The following is a 26,462-nucleotide window of genomic DNA, read 5'->3' on the forward strand; positions in this document are numbered from 1 at the left end:
GATTTACGCTACAACATTCCACATGCAGATAACCTTTAATTATGCGTCTTCTCCCATGACCTTGCTCCGTAGTCAAAGCATAGACTTTCTCTCTACTAGTCCTTCCTGGGGGGGCATCAACACCAGGCATGAAGTGGCCATAATATACATCTGATATATTATATGTAACCTCTATCACTCATTCTAAAATCACACTTTTCAGGACTGACATGATGGATATTACACTGCAAAAATCATAATCCAAATTCTGTTGCTAAACTCTATGACCTGCGTAAGGACTTACTCACTGGCTCCCAGTTTCCTTTTTCATTCAACCCAAAACACTGGCAACAACATTCACAAAATCTTTAAGTCATTCTTAATGTTCTCAACTACACCGGATTCCGCACTGCACTGCCATGAAATTCCACAAACTCCTCCAGTAAGCACTCTGCAGAGCAGCCTTATATACATGTTCACTATAATGTACTGACCCAGTCACCATTCATATCCACATTGTCCACTCTGTGTCTGCAACGCTTAGCCATACCCTTTGTTTCCCATGCCTGTCTATCAGTTGGGGCTGGGCTGCAGATGGGCTAAAAAACAGTGGTGTAGAAGGTTGCCCCGAGCACTGTCAGTGGTTCAGATTCATTCAAAGCCTTCCGCCCATCACTTTTTTGGTTTCTTGACAATTTGAAACATCAGTAGTGCAGATATTTAGTGATGGGGCAAAAACAATTATCTGGAATTACAAGTAACGCAATTGTAAACACTTGCATGTTTTTTCCTTTTTAGAAACAAGGCAATTTTTCAATGCAAGCCCCACCAATAACTTGTGTGCCTGACTCCAACGACCCCCTTTTCAAAACTTGTTTCCCCCTCCGTTCTCCAGTGATGCGTGTTGTTGCCCCCATCCCTCTTCGATTTTCCTTGATGTGTGTTGATGCCCCCACAGCCCTCTGTTCCCCTGTGACTTTGCTGTGTGCCCCTTCGCCCTTGTGGTCCCTCTCCTTTTTCTCATTGCTGGAGTGGTCTTGATTCACTAAGGGTTGCCATCAATGACTTTTGCCAGCACTTGGATTGACTTTGGGACACATTGGCACTTGGGGCTTTACCCCCTCAACTCTCATGCTGGTCCTTCCCTGATCTTCCCCTCAGGTTAGCCCTAAATCATGCTGTGTCCATTGTCTTCGTGAAATCCTTGCCTACATGTTTTGTTCCCTTGCAACATTATGTGCCTCACTGACATCTGCAACTGTTTTCATTCTCCCTCTGCCTCTCTGCTCTTTTTCACTGTTTTTATTCTCTGCTCTCTTCTCCTCTCCCTCCCCTCCCTCTTACTTTTTTCTATGCACTTACTCTATCTGAATGGTCCCTGGACCTAGTATGATAGTTACTTTGTCCGTTTCCACCCCCCTCCTTACATGTTCTCTCCCCCACCACCCAGCACTATCTGAACTGTCGCCAGGCCTAGTATGATAGCCGCTTGTTTTGTTTCTCACCCCCCTTCTGCTCCCCCCTCACCTTAAGTAATTATCTGGCTCTACCAGAAATGTCGTCAGGTCTAGTACGGTAGACGCCTGTCTGTTTCACATTCCTTGCTCTATCTGAAATGTTGTTAGGCCGAGTATGATCTTTATTCTCACATTCTTGTTGTTCATGGTCTGTAAGAATGTTTTGTATTTTCCCCTGTTCCCTCCCTTGCCGTGAAGCGCTTTGAAACACATTGTGTATAGGCGCTGTATAAATAAACCATCATATCATATCAAACCATCATATCTACACCCATACTTATACTCTCCACCACTACTGAAAACAACTACTGTTTGCTTTTATTAAAGCAAACACTTTACTCAGTGCAAAGCCTTTAAAAACATAGTACTTTCGCCTGCCTTCTCAATTTGTGTTTGTATTTGTATTTATATCGCGCACTAATGACCGAAAGACTTACGAGCGCCCACAAAGTAACACAAAAAGCACACCCTAAGATGGAAGGGGAAAGAAGATGTATACTCAGAACTTCAAAGAAAACATCAAAGTATGACTACTCTATCAAAATAACAGGGTTTTAAATTTCTTTTTAAAAAGTTTGGTTGACTTAATTTCCCCGAGATCCGCCTAGAGGGCATTCCAGGCTCTTGGGGCGGCAGTGACAAATGATCCCATAAGGGCTTTATTGGAATTGCAACATGGCATCATCAGTTGATTGGTGTAATTAGACCTTAAGGCTCTCATGTTGTGTTTTTCTACCAAACGATCCTTCAGGTAGGATGGCATGAGTCCCATGCCACATTTGCGAGTAATAAGAAGTAGCCGGAAACTGAACTCTGGCCCTCCCCGGGATTCGGTGCAGACTTCGCCTCACGTCCGACACATGGTCTCTCCATTTGAGTCCCTTGACCACCCTGTTATGAATCACCAGTAAGCGATCACAATCTGATTGCGAGTTGCCAATGAGCAGACTGCAACAGAAATCGATTTTAGAGCCAACTATAGCCCTTGCGATTGTCTCTGCACTTTTTTGCGAGATAAGAGGCTGAAGGTGAGCAAGTAATTTTATATAGTAGGTAGATGCAGAAACTAACCCACTGATCCGTGCCTTCATTTTCAGGTTCTGATCCAGAATAATGCCTCACTTTCTTCTGAACCTCGATTTTGCAATCTGCAATAGAAAAGAATTTGTACAGAGGGCCTAGCTTCAGAAGTTTTTTTGTTGAGTCAACAACCATAAATTCAGTTTTCTATTTATTGAGGGCCAATCCATTTTGAACCATCCAAGTATGGATGGTATCGTAAACCTTATTAATATTACGCTCATCTTCCTCATGTGATCGTGTAAGCATGATGACTCTTTGCGTGTCATCCACATAATTGGCAAATGTGATACCTTTAACTTTCCAATAGATTGAAAAATGGGACTGTGAAGAGATTATAAAGTGACGGGGAGACACAGGCTCCCTGAGGCATGCCGTAAAATAAGTCTCTGGTTCCCCACTAACAACTCTACATTGTCTATCGCTTAAGAAGGAAACAATCCATTGAGCAGCATCATTAGAGAATTTCGCCACTTGGCTCAACCTGGGGATCAGTATGGAATGATCCACCAGGTTGAGGCTGTAGAAAGATCCAAAATCATAAGAAGGGACGCTCAGCCCCCATCCATAGTCTCAAGCAATTTAGCCCCCATCCATGGTCTCAAGCAATTTAGCCTTCAGATCAAGGAGAGCTGTTTCCGTTCCATGGTATTGTCTAAAGCCTTGGAATTTATTCAATATCTGATGCCGATTAAGGTATTCAAATATTTGGTTATAAGCAACCCTATCCAATATCTTTAGAAGAAATTGCATATTCGTGATAGGTCTATAGTTTGTTGCAATGGAAGGGCACAAAACTGGTTTCTTAAAGCCTTCTAGAACATGATTTTCTGCAAATTAAGTGTTCACAAATTTGCAGGAGTCAGATATGAGCAAAGGCGACCATGCGTCAATAATTAATTTAGAACATGGGTCCCCCTTGCAACTTGTAGTTATATCCTTTTATACAAATGCCACATTTTTTCATACCTTCTACATAGGTTATTGTGGCTTGTAATATGCTATTAAATTAATTGTTTCTCTGCTTGTTTGAGAGAGGGAGATGCAGGGACTAGCTTTAATGGATTTCGTGTACTAAATTAGGAAGAGATCAAGGCATTAATGTAAACAAAAACCTAGTTACAGAGTTTGGGGTCTTTTAAAGAAGAGCCCAGTTTTCTTTTCTACTAATCTGAACATTGTTTCGTGTCACTGGAGGATGGCTGAAGGGAGATGTAAAGTGTTTTACCAAGGTCAAAGGTTTATCATCTACGCTTGGTCTCAATATAGTAAGATAGACAGGCTCATTAGCTTTCAAATGCTCATCTTTTAGGAATGCTTGCTAAGCAGCGATGTTCAAGCTCTCATGAGGGGAATGTGACAGATAAGTGTCATGATGCCTACCTCTAAGGAGCCAGGCCGGGCCCAGCAACCCCAGAGGCAGACATCATTTTCCCCAGGGAAGTCTCAGCGGGCCCAAGTCGGGGCCCTTTGGACTCAGTCCTGGCGCCTTAGGCGCCAGGCTCATAGCGGACCCCAGTCCTGGCGCCTTAGGCGCCAGGCTCATAGAAGAGGATATGTGTTTAAGTGCTTGGGTGCACACTTACCTGATGCAGACCTTGCCGCTTCATCCAGGCCCTCTTGAGGCCTGAATGGGACTACTTAACCTGTAGGACTACTTCACCACCCGGGTGTGGTCGGGGAAGGATACATACCTGATTGGTGGAAGGATACATACCAGGAACTTCTTCCAAGGCTATTTAAACCCCACCCGAACAGCCACACATGCTTCGCGTTGTTCTGCACCTAGCAGCTGGACGCTCACCGTGTCAGCTCCTGCATCCTGGCTTCAGCCACGCCTGCCAGCACCCTGGAACACCTGCAATGGGAGAAAGGAAGAGAATAGGAGAAGAAAAGCCCTTACCTGCTAAATCTGCATCCCAGAGTCATTTCTCCAATGGCCCTGAAAAGGAAGACATCATTTTAAAGGCCTTTCGTTTCGATCGCTGCAGCGCTGCATTTTACTCACCTTTGCAAGGCGCTTCCATCTTCAGCAGCGATCTTCCGGATTCAGCTACGCCCCGGCGCCTAGAGGAAAAAAGACAAGAACAAAGGTGAGAGGGAGAAAAGGAATAAGGAAAGCTCAGTTTCCTTTTAAGTCTTACCTGTTGGATTATTCCCACTGCATTTCGGGTCCTGCCGCTTCCTGGCATCTCCGGACCCCGGCCCCTATGGGGAAAAAAGACAAAGACATTGAATGAGCGAATGCAAAGACATTACCTGAGCGCTCATCCAGAACTGTTTCACTTCGGGTCGGCGCCATATCTCCGGCACTCCGAACCCCGGCCCCTAAGGGGAAAAAGACATAAGCATTAGCGCTTGCTGCAATTAGACAACGAACATTATTATTAAGCTTGAACTTTTGAACAGAACTTTTACAGCGCCTTACCTGAACAGTCAAGCTTACCTGAACTCCCATCAATCCTCAATCCAGTGAAGTAACTGGGTTTCAACGCGCCCCTGCATCTGAAGCAGGATGGAGAGCTCATCCTTCCAAACCCTAAGGTGAGGCTTCACGGGGAATCGTGGAGGAGGTATCGTGGAGGGTTGGAAGGGAGTGGGAGGCTTGAGCATTGTTCCACAGTTGGTAATACTCCCTTTTCACGCACAGGAGGGTATCCAACGAGCCAGGGAAGCCAGAATAGAGGGGCCCTTCCTGTCCATCTTCAGAGTTCTGCGCCTTCGACGCCGCGCCTCCGTGGGAACCAGGTGAGCGTTACAGAACGCGAAGCCTTACCACAATTTCCCACCTGGGCGCTATGGAGACATCGAGACAGATCAGCTGGCCCATCTTTTAGGGGAATTACGGGCAGAAGTGCACTCAGCCCGCCAGGAGACTAATGCTCTCAGAAGGGAACTAATCCTATCCAAGGAAAGAACTGATGATCTGGCCAAAAGGTTATTGCAGGGCCAGGCAGAGCACACTCCTTTACCTGTTTCCGGAGATATTTCTACAACAATGGGTTCGAATAACCCGGTACAAATCAATCTACCTGGACACATGCCTTTGGCCCCGCCGGAACGTTTTGCGGGGGATCCCAAGAAATATGCCGTTTTTATGAACCAATGCCGTTTACACTTTTTATGCAGGCCCGGGGCCTTCCCCAACGACCAGACCAAAGTAGCATTTGTACTATCTTACCTCAGTGGCTGTGCTGCCGATTGGTCTATTCCATTGGTAAATCAGGATGATCCCATTCTCCGGGATTTCCAGGGCTTCCAGGCCAGCATGGAAAGATTGTTCGCTCGACACTCGCAGGGACAGGCCCTTGACAACGAACTGCTATCCTTACGACAAGGTAATCAGGATCTTTTGTCCTATATCGCCACCTTTAATAGACTAGTTGTGGAAACCGGATGGCCTGAAAATAAAAGGAACACATTGTTTCATCGAGGCCTGCGCGGAGAGCTTAAAGATGTTATAGCTCAGATAGTAGATCCACCCCAGGCCTGCGCAGACTACATAGACTTAGTGGTTCAACTTGATCACAGACTTCAAAATAGAAAAGCAGATCGGCTCAAGTATGAAACCAGAGTACCTATCAAGACCCACGTTAACTCCAAGAGTACTGACGTTTCCGAACCTATGCAAATTGGCAGTGTTAAAGGACCATTAACGCAGAAGGAACGAGAGAGAAGGCGACAAATGCAACTTTGTCTGTATTGCGGAACTTCCGGTCACTTTCTTCAAAGTTGTACAGTTAAACCACCCAAGAAGGTGGTTGGAGCCACTGATAACGAGCTATTGACACCTGGTTCGGGAAACGACCTAGCCCGACAAGCGTAGGGGTCCGCTTGCCGAGCTTGAAAACAAACTCTTTGACCTCGCATTTTGTCATGCCAATGGTGCTTGTGAACCCAAAACAGCCCCAGCAGTTGCATGCTATAAAAGCAAACATAGACAGTGGAGCTATTGGAAATTACATAGACTGTGAATTGGCTTCCAGGATTAAGCTTCCTCTCCGCCCGAAAGTAACCCAAGATGTAATTACTACAGTTGATGGAACCGAAATAGCCTCAGGGCCTGTAACGCATTCCACAGTTGAAATCACTCTGGTGGGTCAGGACGGACATCGGGAAGCAATCGTGTTTGATGTGATCAAGGCCCCACAATTTCAAGTACTTCTTGGAATCCCTTGGTTAGAAACACATAATCCGAGAATAGACTGGCGAGCAAAGAAGATAACTTTTCCTGATTGTGAACCAACCTGTTACCCAAGGAATCCAGCTATGGGTCTAGCCTCTGTAACTTCCACCCCTGTACAGCTACTATCTGAATACCAAGAATTCCAAGACGTTTTTCAGAAAGAGCAGGCTAACACCTTACCTCCCCATCGATCTTACGATTGCCAAATCGACTTGGTACCCAATGCACAACTACCTTGTAGTAGGATTTATGCTCTTACTGAACCTGAGAACCTGCATTTGCGCCAGTATTTGGATCAATACCTGGCCAATGGTTTCATTCGCCCATCAAAGTCACCAGTCTCTTCCGCTTTGTTCTTCGTACCTAAAAAGGAAGGAGACCTTAGGGCCTGTATTGACTACCGCGCCCTAAATCAGATAACGATTAAGAATCGTTACCCTTTACCCCTGATACCTGAGCTTATCGACCAAGTAAAAGATGCTCGTGTGTACACCAAGCTAGATCTCCGAGGAGCTTACCACCTGGTACGTATAAAAGAGGGCGACGAGTGGAAGACTGCATTCCGCACCAAATTTGGGCTCTTCGAATATCAAGTAATGCCCTTCGGTTTGTGCAACGCACCTGCCGCCTTTCAGTACTTCATGAATGATGTTCTTCGGGAACTTATCGATGTTTGTGTCATCGTTTATATTGACGACATCCTGGTGTATTCCTCCTCAGAATCTGATCACAGAAACCATGTTAGGGCAGTTCTTGAGAAATTGCGCCAGCACAAATTATTTGCCAAGCTCGAAAAATGCGTTTTTCATACCACAGAAGTGGAGTTTCTCGGATTCATCCTGACACCTCAAGGAATCCGAATGGACTCGCGGAAAGTGGACGCCATTCTCAAATGGCCATCTCCTAGCCCTGTGAAGGGAGTGCAAAGCATGCTTGGCTTTGCCAATTTCTATCGAAGGTTCATCCCGGAATTTTCTCGAACTGTTCAACCCATCACAGCTCTCCTAAAGAAAAATAAACGCTTTGAATGGACTCTTGAGGCTGAACAAGCCTTTCAGGACCTGAAAACCAAATTCACCTCTGCACCTGTATTGAAGCACCCGCCCAGATCTCCCTTACATCGTGGAAACCGATGCATCCAGTTCGGCCATGGGAGCTGTCCTGTCGCAAAGAGACCCAGAAACTAACCAACTACACCCTGTAGCCTTTTGGTCCAGAAAATTCTCTCCACCTGAACTCAATTACGCAATTACCGACAAAGAACTACTGGCTATTAAATCAGCTTTCAAGGCTTGGCGTCACTATCTTCTCGGTGCAAGACACACCATCACCGTAATTACGGACCACAGAAATTTGCAGTATTTAAAGACGGCCAAAGCTCAATCTTCGCGACAACTCCGATGGGCTTTATTCTTTGCGGAATTTGATTTTGTAATTACCTATCGCCCTGGCTGCAAGAATGGTAAGGCAGATGCCTTATCCCGGATAGGCATGGAAGAACCCAATTCGAGTTTAGAACCTGTGCCAATCATACCGGAACAAAGAATTCTGGGCTTGACTTCATTGCAAACCATTGAGGACATCCAAGCTCAAGTAAAACAGCTTTTTGACTCTTCTGCCTTACTGGAATGGAGTCAAAAGGGTCCTCACTACACCGTTAAGGATGATTTACCCTACTTCCAAGAGCGGTTATTTCTGCCAAGTAAAGAATTGCACGAACTTGTCATTACCCGTCATCATGAATCATTAATGGAAGGACACCCCGGTATCGCGAAAACAGAAGAAAAGATCAAACGCCACTTCTGGTGGCCTTCTTGGAGAAAAGACAAAGTCATTTGTGTTGTCTTGCGGAATCTGTGCCCAAAATAAGAGTCAAAAGAAAAGGCCAGCCGGCCTACTTCAACCTTTGGACATTCCACCAGCACCTTGGCACACCTTGTCAATGGACTTTATAACTGACCTGCCTCCTTGTGGTGGTTACAACACGATTCTCGTAATAGTGGATCTATTCTCCAAAATGGCCCATTTTATCCCTTTAAAAGGATTGCCGTCAGCTTCCACCTTGGCCAAGGAATTTATGGAAAATATAGTGCGGTTACATGGTTTCCCTTCCATATTAGTCTCAGACCGTGGAAGTCAATTTATCTCCCACTTTTGGAAGAAATGTTGCCAACTAGCACAAATAGACATGCGGTTATCCACCAGCCACCACCCCCAGACCGACGGACAAACCGAGAGAACCAATCAGACTCTCGAGCAATATCTGCGGTGCATGTTACACCAATCCGAGTTGAATTGGAAGGACATCCTTTGGATTGCAGAATATGCATACAACAATTCAGTGCATTCTGGAACCGGACAGACTCCTTTTTATACCCTGTATGGTCACCATCCTCGGACCTCTGACCTAGATCCACCTCTGACCCTGGAGATGCCTGCAGTAAATCACCTACATTCCACAATAACCCAAGCCTTCAAAGAAGCTACAACCCACTTACAGCAAGCCAAGAAAAAGTATAAAGAAAACGCTGATTTGCACCGAAGTAAAACTCCTCTTTACCAAGTAGGAGATCAGGTATGGCTAGCAACTAAACATCTACCCCTCAAGGGTCAGCGAACTTTTAATCCCAGATTCATTGGGCCTTACCCCATCAAAGCTATTATCAACCCAGTGGCCTTTAAACTCGATTTACCATCCAACATGCGGATTCATCCCGTTTTTCACGCATCTCTTCTAAAACCAGTACAACCGGTAAACCAGACTGTCTGAGCCCCCAGGCCCTGTCCAAATTGATGGAGAATTAGAATTCGAAGTGAAAGACATTTTAGATTCCAAGATAGTTAAGTCGAAACTCTTCTATCTTGTTGATTGGAAAGGATATGGACCTCAGGAAAGATCTTGGGAACCCAGTAACTATGTTCACGCACCACGATTAATTCAAAGATTCCATCGAAGATTCCCGCACAAACCAAAACCCCCGGAGGAAAAGACCTTGGGAGGGGCCTTGAGGGGGGGGTACTGTCATGATGCCTACCTCTAAGGAGCCAGGCCGGGCCCAGCAACCCCAGAGGCAGACATCATTTTCCCCAGGGAAGTCTCAGCGGGCCCAAGTCGGGGCCCTTTGGACTCAGTCCTGGCGCCTTAGGCGCCAGGCTCATAGCGGACCCCAGTCCTGGCGCCTTAGGCGCCAGGCTCATAGAAGAGGATATGTGTTTAAGTGCTTGGGTGCACACTTACCTGATGCAGACCTTGCTGCTTCATCCAGGCCCTCTTGAGGCCTGAATGGGACTACTTAACCTGTAGGACTACTTCACCACCCGGGTGTGGTCGGGGAAGGATACATACCTGATTGGTGGAAGGATACATACCAGGAACTTCTTCCAAGGCTATTTAAACCCCACCCGAACAGCCACACATGCTTCGCGTTGTTCTGCACCTAGCAGCTGGACGCTCACCGTGTCAGCTCCTGCATCCTGGCTTCAGCCACGCCTGCCAGCACCCTGGAACACCTGCAAGGGGAGAAAGGAAGAGAATAGGAGAAGAAAAGCCCTTACCTGCTAAATCTGCATCCCAGAGTCATTTCTCCAATGGCCCTGAAAAGGAAGACATCATTTTAAAGGCCTTTCGTTTCGATCGCTGCAGCGCTGCATTTTACTCACCTTTGCAAGGCGCTTCCATCTTCAGCAGCGATCTTCCGGATTCAGCTACGCCCCGGCGCCTAGAGGAAAAAAGACAAGAACAAAGGTGAGAGGGAGAAAAGGAATAAGGAAAGCTCAGTTTCCTTTTAAGTCTTACCTGTTGGATTATTCCCACTGCATTTCGGGTCCTGCCGCTTCCTGGCATCTCCGGACCCCGGCCCCTATGGGGAAAAAAGACAAAGACATTGAATGAGCGAATGCAAAGACATTACCTGAGCGCTCATCCAGAACCGTTTCACTTCGGGTCGGCGCCATATCTCCGGCACTCCGAACCCCGGCCCCTAAGGGGAAAAAGACATAAGCATTAGCGCTTGCTGCAATTAGACAACGAACATTATTATTAAGCTTGAACTTTTGAACAGAACTTTTACAGCGCCTTACCTGAACAGTCAAGCTTACCTGAACTCCCATCAATCCTCAATCCAGTGAAGTAACTGGGTTTCAACGCGCCCCTGCATCTGAAGCAGGATGGAGAGCTCATCCTTCCAAACCCTAAGGTGAGGCTTCACGGGGAATCGTGGAGGAGGTATCGTGGAGGGTTGGAAGGGAGTGGGAGGCTTGAGCATTGTTCCACAGTTGGTAATACTCCCTTTTCACGCACAGGAGGGTATCCAACGAGCCAGGGAAGCCAGAATAGAGGGGCCCTTCCTGTCCATCTTCAGAGTTCTGCGCCTTCGACGCCGCGCCTCCGTGGGAACCAGGTGAGCGTTACAATAAGATACAGGAGAACACAGTTACCACTTTAAATAAATCTATTTAAGGTCTACATATTTATAATGGATCTGAAAGTAGAGTCTTCTATGAGGCAGCACAAAACTAGGAAAGCAAGAATATTCAGGTGGCAGAGATTTGTCCTTCACTAACCATTGGCAGTAGGACCACCCCGTTGTGTTGCAAGCAGTTGTAGGGCTTCATGGGTTAAGGTTCCATTTAGATGGGGGAGTGTTTGGCAAGGGGTGGAGAAGGTTGAGGATGAAATACATTTCTCTTCCATGCAAAGTGTGCTCTTGTAACTAATTATAATACTCATGTAGTGATTGATTGGCTGAGCAGCAGATGACCCACATGTAGTGGCAGTACACCGGAAATATATAGGCAGGGTATGCAGTCAGGTTCCCTGCTACATTGTGGTTCTTAGATGTTGGGTCCTTTGTAGTTGTGTAGTCCTTCTGAAAGTCAAATGCCCATCTCAGGTATATAGGGTATGAAACTGAGTGAGTAAGAAATCCAGGGAACAAAGTAGATGCAACCCTCAAGTCAGAGTGCTTCAGGTCCCGCTTTAACAACTGCAATTGATCTAGGAACTTAAAGCCTATGATCTTCAACTGCTTACAACCGAGGGTGTCAAACTCTCAGCTCCAGTTAGCAATAGGAATGGCAGAGTTAATGTTCTGTGAGTCATGTTTTTGTGAATTAGGGATCAGGTGGTTCTTTAAGGGGAGGTCATAGAAGATGGTTGGCTGAAACTCTGCTAAGTTGCCGATCATTCCCGTCTAGCTGAGGTGCAGTGATGACTAGATGCAAGTGTACTGCATGGATACGGAGGATGTAGCAAAGTGTTATTTGGGGTGTGAGCACCATGGGATGGTGGTACAGTTCATTCTTAAGTCCAGCTTAGACAAATGCAAGTCTGTCAGCCGTGGGGTGTAATGGTACTTGAGAACCCTGCCCCTGTCATGGTCAGTGAAATGACCCGCACCAGGAACGCTTCTAGAGGGAGCAAGAGCAGAGGCATTTGTTAAATAATGTCCCACTCAAGACCAAGGAAATGACTAGCATCTTGGTCTCGTAGCAAAAAGAAAGAGGTGATGGCTGGAAGGTTTAGAATTAATCTTAACCACTGGCAATGCTCTGGGCAACCCTTCAGACCACCGTTCTTCGCCTGCCAAGCCATTACAGAAGGGAAAGACCATATGCAAATCAGGCTTGGCCCCACCCCAAAAGGGGCAGTCCAGCCCGAACTGCTAGGCCACATCCCTTCTGCACGAGACCACAAGCATCCCCAAACATGTTTCGCCCTTGTTGGGGCTCATCAGTGAGGAGTAGCTTGGGTCTCTAGGCCCAACAGGCACGGGACCCACGTCTGGGCATACCCGTCCCACTCGGGGTGACATAGCAAAAAGAAAGAGGTGATGGCTGGAAGGTTTAGAATTAATCTTAACCACTGGCAATGCTCTGGGCAACCCTTCAGACCACCGTTCTTCGCCTGCCAAGCCATTACAGAAGGGAAAGACCATATGCAAATCAGGCTTGGCCCCACCCCAAAAGGGGCAGTCCAGCCCGAACTGCTAGGCCACATCCCTTCTGCACGAGACCACAAGCATCCCCAAACATGTTTCGCCCTTGTTGGGGCTCATCAGTGAGGAGTAGCTTGGGTCTCTAGGCCCAACAGGCACGGGACCCACGTCTGGGCATACCCGTCCCACTCGGGGTGACATAGCAAAAAGAAAGAGGTGATGGCTGGAAGGTTTAGAAATAATCTTAACCACTGGCAATGCTCTGGGCAACCCTTCAGACCACCGTTCTTCGCCTGCCAAGCCATTACAGAAGGGAAAGACCATATGCAAATCAGGCTTGGCCCCACCCCAAAAGGGGCAGTCCTGCCCGAACTGCTAGGCCACATCCCTTCTGCACGAGACCACAAGCATCCCCAAACATGTTTCGCCCTTGTTGGGGCTCATCAGTGAGGAGTAGCTTGGGTCTCTAGGCCCAACAGGCACGGGACCCACGTCTGGGCATACCCGTCCCACTCGGGGTGACATAGCAAAAAGAAAGAGGTGATGGCTGGAAGGTTTAGAATTAATCTTAACCACTGGCAATGCTCTGGGCAACCCTTCAGACCACCGTTCTTCGCCTGCCAAGCCATTACAGAAGGGAAAGACCATATGCAAATCAGGCTTGGCCCCACCCCAAAAGGGGCAGTCCAGCCCGAACTGCTAGGCCACATCCCTTCTGCACGAGACCACAAGCATCCCCAAACATGTTTCGCCCTTGTTGGGGCTCATCAGTGAGGAGTAGCTTGGGTCTCTAGGCCCAACAGGCACGGGACCCACGTCTGGGCATACCCGTCCCACTCGGGGTGACATAGCAAAAAGAAAGAGGTGATGGCTGGAAGGTTTAGAATTAATCTTAACCACTGGCAATGCTCTGGGCAACCCTTCAGACCACCGTTCTTCGCCTGCCAAGCCATTACAGAAGGGAAAGACCATATGCAAATCAGGCTTGGCCCCACCCCAAAAGGGGCAGTCCAGCCCGAACTGCTAGGCCACATCCCTTCTGCACGAGACCACAAGCATCCCCAAACATGTTTCGCCCTTGTTGGGGCTCATCAGTGAGGAGTAGCTTGGGTCTCTAGGCCCAACAGGCACGGGACCCACGTCTGGGCATACCTGTCCCACTCGGGGTGACATAGCAAAAAGAAAGAGGTGATGGCTGGAAGGTTTAGAATTAATCTTAACCACTGGCAATGCTCTGGTCAACCCTTCAGACCACCGTTCTTCGCCTGCCAAGCCATTACAGAAGGGAAAGACCATATGCAAATCAGGCTTGGCCCCACCCCAAAAGGGGCAGTCCAGCCCGAACTGCTAGGCCACATCCCTTCTGCACGAGACCACAAGCATCCCCAAACATGTTTCGCCCTTGTTGGGGCTCATCAGTGAGGAGTAGCTTGGGTCTCTAGGCCCAACAGGCACAGGACCCACGTCTGGGCATACCCGTCCCACTCGGGGTGACATAGCAAAAAGAAAGAGGTGATGGCTGGAAGGTTTAGAATTAATCTTAACCACTGGCAATGCTCTGGGCAACCCTTCAGACCACCGTTCTTCGCCTGCCAAGCCATTACAGAAGGGAAAGACCATATGCAAATCAGGCTTGGCCCCACCCCAAAAGGGGCAGTCCAGCCCGAACTGCTAGGCCACATCCCTTCTGCACGAGACCACAAGCATCCCCAAACATGTTTCGCCCTTGTTGGGGCTCATCAGTGAGGAGTAGCTTGGGTCTCTAGGCCCAACAGGCACGGGACCCACGTCTGGGCATACCCGTCCCACTCGGGGTGACATAGCAAAAAGAAAGAGGTGATGGCTGGAAGGTTTAGAATTAATCTTAACCACTGGCAATGCTCTGGGCAACCCTTCAGACCACCGTTCTTCGCCTGCCAAGCCATTACAGAAGGGAAAGACCATATGCAAATCAGGCTTGGCCCCACCCCAAAAGGGGCAGTCCAGCCCGAACTGCTAGGCCACATCCCTTCTGCACGAGACCACAAGCATCCCCAAACATGTTTCGCCCTTGTTGGGGCTCATCAGTGAGGAGTAGCTTGGGTCTCTAGGCCCAACAGGCACGGGACCCACGTCTGGGCATACCCGTCCCACTCGGGGTGACATAGCAAAAAGAAAGAGGTGATGGCTGGAAGGTTTAGAATTAATCTTAACCACTGGCAATGCTCTGGGCAACCCTTCAGACCACCGTTCTTCGCCTGCCAAGCCATTACAGAAGGGAAAGACCATATGCAAATCAGGCTTGGCCCCACCCCAAAAGGGGCAGTCCAGCCCGAACTGCTAGGCCACATCCCTTCTGCACGAGACCACAAGCATCCCCAAACATGTTTCGCCCTTGTTGGGGCTCATCAGTGAGGAGTAGCTTGGGTCTCTAGGCCCAACAGGCACGGGACCCACGTCTGGGCATACCCGTCCCACTCGGGGTGACATAGCAAAAAGAAAGAGGTGATGGCTGGAAGGTTTAGAATTAATCTTAACCACTGGCAATGCTCTGGGCAACCCTTCAGACCACCGTTCTTCGCCTGCCAAGCCATTACAGAAGGGAAAGACATCTTGGTCTAGCATCTTGGTCTCACCCTAGTTGTTTCACGTCTGGCTTCCGCGGACATAAAACCTAGCTCTGCTGTCAGGAGGGTAAAATAATGGTTACAGGCTCTGGCAGGGCTTCTGAACTTCCAGTCTTAAGGCCATTGTTTTCTTGCAATTCTTCAAAAAGTTACATTAGCATATTCCAAAGCCGTTAATCGGTATAAGGGCAAGGATGCGTTTCCAAAGACCCAATCAAAGGGCAGTAATCATTCAAACATCTTGGTGGTTACTCAATTAGTGGTGATTCAACACATTCTAGTTTTGTGGATTATTTCCAGGGTACCCTTTTCAGATGAACATTCAGGCTTGAATCCAGGGATACCATTCATAATTCAATCAATCAATCAATCAAACAACATTCATAAAGCGCAAAAACCTTCACCATAGGCATTAGGACGCTAAAAGAAAAAACAGAGACAATGGGAAACCACAATACTTGATGAATCACACACAGGGATTTTAGCTTGATCCGTTCTGTGACCGGAAGCCAATGAAGGCTGCGTCGGGCTGCTGAGATTGGCATTCCGTAATAAATGCCTTTAGCTAGTCAGACTGTTGCATTTTGCAGCACCTGAAGCGGATTAACCAGATAAGCATGCCGAGATAAGAAGACAGTTTTACAGTAATAAAGACTACTGTTTATTGTGGCAGTAATAACTGCTGTATGACCGTCAGAAGGGATATAAGGCAGTTCTTCAACTTAAAGAGACTGTGCTACAAATCCAGCTAGCTTGAACCTTCAAGGACAAGAAGGCCAGGATCATAACACCCAGGGTTTCACAACTTCCACAAGAGAGGGTAGGGGGCCAGGATCGAGTGGCCAAAAGTCTGATGTCCAGGAATGATTTGAGCTGGGGGCCCAACCACTAGTACAGATGTTTTCCCCCATTAACCTGCCACGCCACCCTCATCTTTGATTTGGGCCAGGTCATCCAAGACGCACTCAATGCCCATGAGCGGGAAAAAACCCAATTGCGCAGAATCAAGGCGTAGGTCATCTTCTAGGAAGGACATCAATTATGAAGTATCTACCAACGCCAACAGCTTCATGAAAAAAGGAAGTAAAGAAATGGGGCAATAAATTGCAAACAAAGTGTTATCCAGAGATGTCTTTTTAGTAAAGGGATGATCAATGCATGTTTTCCATCCAAAGAGATGAGTTTAGGACTTCAGCAAGAAGCTCCCCTAGCTCCTCAGCTATAGATTTAAAAGTGATGAGCGGAATCTCATCTAAAGGAAAAGCAGATTTTAAATGATGCATGGCTTTTACCAGTGCGGAAGAACAGTGTTGAAAACACTCAAAACTATCTAGAGGTGTCCCTGCCTCAGGCAATGCAAGAGATTCAATGATATGGCAAATGCTTGATTCTGAATGTTTTTCCCCAATAGCCTCAATCCTATTTATATAGATGCCAGACAAATTGTTGCACAATTCCTGAGAAAGTGGGGCTGCCGATGCCAGTTTAGGGGCAAAGAGATATTTTAATGTATGAAAAAGTTGTTTTGGAGTATTAGCCGCCGACTGAATACTACTACTGTAGTAGGATTTTCTTGCAGCCTTTATCCCTGAACGATACAAGGCCAATTATTTCCTAAAGAAGAGTTTCAAAGTAAAGTCAGGATTTAGACACCATTTCCGCTCAGCACTGCGGACCATAGCCCCACTATTCCCCGAGTTCCAAAGAGAACTATGCAGCTGAGGGACATGCAGCTTTCTTTACCAATTCTAAAGGTGCCAACATATTGGCAGCTGCCGTGCAGGCTGTGATAGCAGAGTTAATGGTAGCAGAAGTGGTTGATATCCATTACTCTCTGCAAGATAATTTTACATTCTTTGTTCTGCCAGGATCAATGGTTCAACATGGTGCTATGCTCTCCACAGTACTATATGCTGAAATTACTTTAGAACGAGTAGAGGAAGAGCAATCTTAAAAAGGATCAATAAATGATCCGTCCGCAACAAAGAAAAACCTGCTGAAACCCAACTTAAATTTGGAGATGAGAAGATTAGATCAAGGGTGTGTCTCTTTACATGCATACAGCATGTGACTAATTGTGGCAGGGATAGGTTCTCCATGCAAGATAAGATAGACTGCAGCTGAGCAGTCAGGGGAATCAGCCCAGAAATTAAAATCTCCTAAAATTTACAAATTATTATGTAGAAGGGTCATCGTATGCATGTGGGCTTTAAGTATTGGGATTGATTTTTTTTTAAATTCAAACTTTAATATAAATTTGAAGTCATTTCTGATTAGTCTTGATAAGTGAGATGCAAGGATTAAACTCAGTAGAATACTCTTCAAAACCCCTAAATGATGGGACATAGGCACAAGAATCCCTCTTACAGGACATGCAGTTACCAATCTAAAGATGGCCTCCACAGGTAGAGTTTAGGACCACGAAAGAGGCCAAATGGCAAAACATTGAAAGTTAGGTGATGGCACTAATCTTTTTTTTGTCCAACTGTTTTTAAAGCTGTACTGAGAATTCCCAACAGGACGATGGTGAATGAAAAAAGTATGTGAATTTACAAAAGCTCCAATGTTGGATAAACATCCATTTGAGCTGCTTGCCTAGAGGTAAAATATCGTGAAAACATAACTATTGCATTTGGACACTCCAACAGTTAGGACATAATCTTTGATAATACTGTGTCTTACTTCAATACTGATATGTTCTCTGCAGTTGCATCTACTTCTCATCCATGCAGGGTCTGTGATCAGATGTTCTGGTTAAAGTCTCAAATCTCACTTAAAACTACAAGGTCTCTTTTGCTTATGGCCAAATATTTCCAGCAAAATGCTGCTTGGTTAAATGTGTACAAACATCATGGTAGGCTCCTCCTATGGTAAATGTCCAATATCAAAGTGCCACTCCCAATGCCTCAGCTATGACATAGTTCGACCAATTATTCTGTAACCGGGTGTTACCATGGACTCATTATGACATATCCAATTGAACCATTTGACATCTAGAAAGTTCTACACCATGTGCACATGCAATGCCTGTCTCATCAACCTCCCCAGCACCAATCGGAGTGTGCTCCTTGCATCCTGAGGTGTTTCTCTGGAGTGCAATATGTTTAATTAAGAGCATTGTATACTATCTGCCTTGATTAGGCATCTCGTATACCTTGCCCCCTCAAGTTGCCAAGTAGCAAAGACTATTTACAAAAGATTTGTTATACTTTCAAATTTTTTGGTCCAGAAACTACTCAGGCCTGGGTCACTCTGTACCATATAACAGGCAACAGGAAAAATTGTAAACTTCCAGGTGACTGCTATTTCCAGCTTTCCCCACTTGTGCAATCATTTCTCCAAAGAGATTTTCCACTGAGGGTACTGCGCTTGCAGTTTTCATTTCAATTGGTAGTTTTTTCAATTGAAGATACGTCTACAAGCAATGCCACAGCTACCTAACCGGCATCCAGGGGTACTCAAGGGATTAAAACATCCCATACTTGCCCGATAGGTTTCATAACTCATTAGACAACCACTGCTTCCTGCACACACATTTCCCTCCTACTGTAATGTCAACTTTAAACCAAAGGTGCCATACCAGTACGATATGGCTTACATTTTGATAATCTGTGAAACTTGGCGCACACATCTGTGAAGCCAAACCCCATTGGATTATCACTACCCATCCTTTTCTCCTCGTCCTTTAATCATTTGAGTGTTGAAGGGAAATATAACATCTCTTTCACAACTCAATCAGGATGGCCTCTCATGCAGCCACATCTGTGGATCCATGCAGGTTTCTCTCATTCATGCTCTCTCCCTTTCCTCATCGCTTGCAGCTGGGTCGTATCTGTACACCACACCCTTAGGCACTTCTGCATTTGACTTGGTTGCAACCCATAATTTCTCAAAGGGGATGCCATATAGGATGACTCCATTCTTGGATGATCCCATCTCTTCCTCTTTTCTATTAACAATGTTTTAGTTCTATGGGGTCCACCCCACCACCTCCCCACAACTTGTCTCATGACCAGGTCGAAGTCATTGCTTTTTCAACTCTTGCTGGAGAAAACTTTGCTGATCAGGTTGGTCTTAACATCCTACTAAAGATTATAACCACTCCAATTTTATTTCTAGTAGAGGACCACTAAATCAATCCGGAATTTCACAAGACGGCGAGGTACGCAACTTGAACTCAAAGGCCCTTCGCTGCTCACACCTCCCACTATCACTTACATCTATGCTAAAGAAAGGCACTGACTTAACAGATGTATGTCTCTACTTCTTCCGCATTCACTTCATCATACATTTACTTTGTCACATTTACCTCTTGATACCTTTACTCCTTCTGACTTTCACTTCTTCGAACATTCACTTCATTACAGGGGGAGAACCGGTGTGACTCCCCTTCTTTTCTCACCCATATTCTGCGCCATACCCCCCATCGCTCAAACACTAACCTTGCAGCTAACCGTATCATACCCATTGTGCCCATGACAATGTGAAGATGAAGTAAAGGAAAGAAGTAAATGCATGGGCTGACTAAGTGAATGTAGAAGTATTAAGTGCAGAAGATGTTTTTTTAGCAATATAACATAATTACAGGTTAGATTATATTGCACAATAAAGGAATAGGAACATTTCCAGGCACCAAGCTAACCCACAGAAGGCCTGAGTTTACAATGTCAAGGATGGTTGTACCCTATATTGTTGTGGTGTACATAGCTAATATATGCCTTGCCATCAACAGTGAATTGTGTGCAAAATGAAGACAAAAAGAGAAGGTACCAAGCTATATCACGTTAGCTTGGAGTGCTACAAACAAAAACAAATTAAATCTTCTCTAAACAGAAACCTTCACCAAGGCGAAGTGAAGTATGTCTATTGACTTTCACTCTAGGAGCAGGTTCCAGTCAAGGTTTAACTCACCTCCATGTAAAGATACAACAATATCCAATGACGTGCCAGGCTCGCAGCTGCTGTTACTTGGCTTCACTCTGTACTTTTCCGGAGCAGTAGTTCGTACCTAAAAGAATAGTAATATTCTACGTGTTGGTTAAGGTGAAATTATTTCCGAGTATGTAGTGAGAAGACTTAGATTTTCTTTTAGAAGTGTGTTGCTAGTTACACAAAATATCTAAAAGGTACATATGATGACATTAATAAAGAGGCCTTAACCTTCCAACCATTTATGTAAAGCTTACATTTTCAAACACCTGGGCTTGTGCAATTATTTTTTTTATTTGGAGACATTATTTAGCACAGTCATAGAGGCTTGCCAAAATAAGGAAAACTGAACCACACTGAAACATGATATCTTACTTAGTCAAGACAGGTGGCATTATTCCAATACACAATATTTTAAAATACGTATACAAATAACTATTTGCATACTGCACACATACTGCATATTGTACACATGCAGTGTGCACTTGCATACACACTGCATGTGCGGCAGGTCCCGATTAAGGATCCTATTCCACTCATGCACATTCCTGAACCCCATACACTATGTTCTGTGGGAAATATCAGGGTTTCGTGATGACGGAATCCGTCTGGGAAACCACAATACACTGCCAGTCCTGCAATAGCGGTATGGGAAGGCATGACATGGTGGAAAGGCTCATCATGCAGGTGCAGGGTCTCGTGAGACTGAGGTGCAGACAATGACCAAAAGCTCCCCAGAAAGACTAAGCATACCCTGCGCTAGTTTGTTTCAGCAAAGCTGCAAAAATCACAGCTTGGACAACAATAGCGTCCAGGAAAAATATGCGGAATCCAGGGTTCACCACTCCCGCAGGATATGAGAAAGTCACGAATGTCGGAGGCACAAGGGTAGAGGAAAAGTCATAGGGTGAGGAGGTAGGAGAGAGAAATGAAGCAGGTAAGACATACTTCTGTGCTTGGAGGGAGAGCACAGCAAGGGGTAATGACAGACATTCAGTGAAGCTGCTGCGAGATGCAAAAGGAGGACATTTGGATGACAAGTGTGTTTGCAGAGGTAGCTGACAAGGGTCCCCTAACAATGCTTCCTTTCAAGCAGGCGGAGCAAGTGAGGTGGAGCTTCAAAGATGGGAGTGACTGAGCCCGCCAATAGTGAACGATGTTCAAGGTGGTCATGCCAAAAATTGAAGGAGCCATCAGATTTCTGTGTTTGAATTATTTTCTAGCGGTCACGTGTGGATAATCTGATGAAAAAAAAATAAAAAAAACCATACAGCACACAGGTCACTTTACTACCATATGGACTGCATAAACCAATTACCACATCCCAGAGAAATACAGACCCACTCTGAAAAGCACATGCTTACACTCCAATGCATACCTTGGGAACATTATAGTGTTCAGTTCAAATTGGGTTATTCCTCATCAATAAATGATGTAAGCATAATAAGTACAGCAAGATGTGTTAACTGATAAACCTAAAAAGCTTATTGTGGCCACCACAAATGTGAAATAAACACACTCCAAAAACCAGTTTCAAAAGGTTTACGCCTTAAAAATGATACAAGTTCGGTCCAGAAAAGATTGGCATAAGCACTCCTTGGTTTTACAGGCTATAAGTGCTTCATTACGGTATTAGCATAATTGATCTAAAACATTTGACCTAAAACATTCGATTGAGTTTTGTTGACCTTTTTCTTCAGTCAAATTTAGTTATTATATATATATATATATATATATATATATATATATATATATATATATATATAGTGGGTAAGAGTATAGATTAGGATGAAGGGAAGTGGGGGCTGGCGGGTTGAGGGGGGGTCCGCAACTTACACCAAAAAAAAGTCAAATAAATTCAATCAAATGTGATTAGGTCAAATGTTTTAGGTCAAAAGACCCAAACCCTTCATAACAGACCTTGCTACGATGGCTGCCACTTTAAACAATTTAGTGTGTAATACACCACCTAATTAAATATGTTGGACGATAGTGTAAGTCATGGCCTCTGAACCTGTGTTGTGACATCTTAATTTAATATGGTATGATAGAAGTCATTTATATTGCATCTGTACACAAGTGTTTTTAGGCACAACAAGACAAGGAGGGCAAATAAACAATTTTACTAGGCCTTGTGTCATTCAGATGGGGCAAGTGCGTGGAAGAGGGAGGGGAGAAGTGCCAGAAGGGGTATGCGGGGGGAGAGGGAGAAGTGCAGGTAATTCAATAAAAGCTGTCAGAGGGAGTCTCATAAGTGCAGAGAGAAGGGACTGTAGGGTTGCAGATACAGACCCTTAAATGCTGGGGGAGCGCGGAGGCAGTGCGAGGCAACTGGCAATGCAGGAGCCTGGGCCAGAGTTCAGTGGGTGGCCAAGTGACCAGTGCAAGGAGAAGTCAAGAACATCAGCAGGGAAGAGGAAGAGAGAAAGCGGAAGCAAAAAGGAAGGTCATGAGTTGGTTCCAGAACTGGAGGTGGTCCTGCTAAAGTTTGAAAGAGGCAGGGAGGCTGTTCCAGAGGAAGGCACCAGCTGAGGAAAGAGATCTGCCCGCCACTCTGTGCTTGGAGAAGCGTCTGATCCTCAGAGAGTTGGAGGTGGATAATAATAATTAGGCATTTATATAGCGCTACGAACCCTTAAGTATCTGAGCGCTGCTTATTATTACCCACGTGTGTGGTGCTCATTTATCGGCCTCGGAAGGATGAAAGGCTAAGTTTGGCCCCGCCGGGATTCGAACCTGCGTCAACAGGCTCTGCACAGATGTCAAAGCGAGCGCTCTACTCGCTGTGCCACTTGACCAGAGCGGAGAGCTTGAGAAGGAAGATGTTTAGGAAGATAAAGTTGGAGGGAATGCGGTCCCCGGCCCTAGAAAGCCTTGTAGATGAAGCAAAGGGTCTTGAACTTGATCCTTGCAGCCACAGGAAGCCAGTGGAGAGTTTTCAGAGCTGGTGAGATATGATCCCTGTGCTTGAGGCCAAGGACAAGTCTTGTAGTCCTGTTCTGGATAAGTTGTAAGGATCGAAGAGTAGAGACAGGCAGATTTAGAAAGAGGCTGTTGCAATAGTCCAGCTTAGAGAGGACCAGGGCTCTGGAGACAGTGAGTTTCTCGGGGAAAGTGAGAAAAGGCAGAGTACCTCTGAGGCGTTGCAGCTGATAGTGTGACTTCTTCGAGACGTCAGAGATGTGAGGAGAGAGGGTGGAGTCGAAGATGACACCAATGTCCTTAGCCTCACAGGAAGGTGCAGGAAGACAGCCAAAGGGTGGTTGGCCAGAGAGAGAGAGAGGAAAGGAGGGAGCAGGTGTCCCGATGCAGAGGATCTCGGTCTTACTGGCATTAAGGCAGAAATCATTGGCGGCACACCATTCCTGAATTGCGGCCAGACAGTCTGGTATGAGAGAAGGAGCAGAGGTGGCTGAGGGGAGCCTGAAGGAGAGCAAGGTATCATCCGCATAACACTGAATGTTACAGCAGAAGGTAGCGATGCATTGGGCAAGAGGTGCCAGGTAGTGGTTGAAAAGCCAGTTAGAAAGGTTAGACCCCTGGGGAACACCAGACGTAGAAGGAGCAATAGAAGAGAGGAAAGACCACAGTTGGACCTGGGCAGGTCGGTCAGTGAGCAAAAAGGTCAACCAGGCCAGTGCCTGACCAGTGATACCCAGGTTGTCACAGAGGTGATTGAGCTGGAAGGCATGGTCCAAAGCAGAAGATAGATCGAGGAGAATGAGGACAGACGGAAGAGTAGAGTCAAGATGAGAGAGCAAGCCTGCATGGGTGTTCAGGACAGCAGTTTCCATGCTTCTGGCAGCTCTGAAGCCAGACTGGTGGTCGTGGAGACAACCAACAGATTCAGTATGCAGATTAAGCTGGCAGATGGACAGCATTTCCAGGAGTTTGCCCAGCAAAGGAGTGATGGAAATCAGGCGATAGTTAGCCCGAGAAGAAGGATCGGCAGAGGGAGACTTTAGAAGGGGGTGCACAAGGGAGTGCGTAAGGGGGGAGGGTAAGGTTCCAGTGGCAAAGGAGTGATTGCAGAAAACAGCCAAGGCTGGAGCAAGGGTGGCGATGTGGTCCTCGATGGTTCTGAATGAACAGGGGAGAACCTGCTTTGACAAGACTTTCATCAATCGGACTTGTCTAGAAACATTGTCTGGGGTGAACAGGGGAAAGGAGGAGGAGAAACGACCAAAGACAGGCCAGGGGTGGTAGAGGAGGAGGAAGAGAGTGGACATGATGTCCTGAGTTTCAGTGGTGAAAGGAGAAGCCAGTGCTGTGCAGAGGGCTGTGGAGGGAGTGGTAGAGACTGCAAAAGGATTGGCCAGCTCCTTGCAGATTTTGAAAAGATCGGCCGAGTTGTTAGATGCCAAAGAGACGCGGGCTTGGATGTAGGGTCTCTTCTTAGAGAAGACAGATAGTCTGGTACTACCTTTGGAGCAGTTTGTCAGAGGGTCTGCCTGATGCCCTCCACTTCCTTTTAGCCACCCTACACTTGAGTTTAAGGGTGGCAAGGTCGGAATCGTAGAGTTACACCTGAATGTAGGCTTCTAACGGATCCTCATGACAGGGGCAAGGACGTCAAGGGTGTCAGAGTGTGAGTCAGGCAAAATGTGTAGTAGGAGGAGGAGAGACAGTAACAACGAAATCAACAACTGACACACGTTTCATGGGCCGGATTACCCAGAAGGTAGGTGGCAGTGCTGGGGTTGGCTTGACCTGGGGGGTAGAGAGAGGTGGGAGGAAAGGAGAAAGTGATTGTTCCAGGAGAGAGGAGTGGTAAGAGGGTTAGAGAGGGGCAGGTCTGAGGAGATCAGAATATTCAGGGTCTGCCTTGCAGAGTGAGTCGGGCCAGAGGGATGAAAAAAGAGAGCGAGAGAGCGAGAGAGAGAGAGAGAGAGAGAGAATCGCAGAGGTTGTGAAAGAGCCCCGAACAGGTGGATATTCAGGTTTTCGAGGAGAAGAGGGCGACTAGGCAAGGTGGCCTATAGATCACTATTGGCCACAGTGAGAGAGAGGCCAGGAGAGATAGAGAGCCTGCAGACCAGGCATTCAGAGGAGGAGTAGTCCTGCTCTGGAATGACAGAAGCAGGTATCCACACTGGGAAAATCAAGGCTAAACCCCCGTAGGTTGGTTCTGGGTTCGGAGAGGATCTTGTAGCCATCCGCAAGGCGAGTGTCAAAATTCATGACAGAGATGGCTGTGAACCAAGTCCTGATGAGACAGTGTACATCCAAATCAAGCTCTTCTAGGAGACAGCAGATGAGAGGAATGTTTGACAGGGGAGCGAGAGAGTAGCGATCTGGAACAGGCTGCCACCTTTGAAGGATCTTCGTGGAGGGATACAAGCCAGAGGTATGCCCTGCGGAAGTGTTGGAGGTGCCCGAGGATGGGCAGAGGGGGAAGGAAGAGATGGCAGGGCAGTCAGAGAGGAAGAAGAGAGTACCAGAGAGGTGGTGGAGGAAGGAGGCAGCAGAGGAGCCAGAGAGGGGTAAGTAGGGATAGCAGGAGAAGAAAGGAAGTTGATAAGACGCAGGAAGCGTCTATCAAAAAGGAGGTGACTGGGTCCTGGGCCAAGATGGTGGGATTCTTTTTTTCGAATTCGTCTTCATTAAAGATTTTGTTTACAAAACATTAAACAACTTTGCAAAACATTTGGTCACTTTGTATTGACAGAGTTAATGAAATGAAATTCCGTATTCCCAATACCCCCCTTGCAAATCAACACTGACCAACTCCCACCCCACCCTCCTCTCCCCCCCCCCCGGTACTGTTTGCCCCTACTAAAACCCCCTCTTTAAACATTTGGCTTTCTAGGACACTCTGAAACACAAAACATTGGTGCAAAGCCACCTCTGTGACGCCCTCTTTTATCTGGTTACCCAAGCAGTACTGCCCCCACTAGTGCCTTCTTCCCCAGGGGGCTCACGGCTCCCCGTTCTCATTCTGTCATGTCTTCCTCTACCAGCTGTGCATCGGGTCTCACGTATGTTTCCAAAACTCCACCCCATTCCGCTTCCAGAGGACTTGCCCGCCCATGCAGTCCTGCTATTATTCGCGCCATCACATATAAATTCATAGCAACATGAACCCATTCCTTTTTATTTGGGGTGTGGGCACTTTTCCATTTTGTGGCCAGGCACGCTCTTGCTGCTAGTAGTAGGGCCAAAGCCATTTTAGGCATTTGAATAAGGTCCCCCTCTTGCTTCTCCAGTCCAAAATAAACTGTCAGTGGGG

The 26,462-nt window shown here is 46.6% G+C and overlaps 1 protein-coding gene across 2 annotated transcripts in view; it reads right to left on the bottom strand.

Annotated features, from left to right (window-relative positions):
- Nucleotides 1-26,462, bottom strand: part of MOSPD2 (motile sperm domain containing 2) — an 879,929-nt gene that overhangs the window by 203,077 nt on the left and 650,390 nt on the right. For both annotated transcript variants that reach the window (XM_069637064.1, XM_069637066.1), the window contains exon 12: nt 20,216-20,312. In XM_069637064.1, coding sequence (XP_069493165.1) covers nt 20,216-20,312 — 97 coding nt within the window. The remainder of the gene's footprint in view (nt 1-20,215; nt 20,313-26,462) is intronic.

This window comes from Ambystoma mexicanum, chromosome 7p, assembly GCF_040938575.1.
Source record: "Ambystoma mexicanum isolate Mex_15411 chromosome 7p, UKY_AmexF1_1, whole genome shotgun sequence".
In the NCBI taxonomy this organism is placed as follows: Eukaryota; Metazoa; Chordata; class Amphibia; order Caudata; family Ambystomatidae; genus Ambystoma; species Ambystoma mexicanum.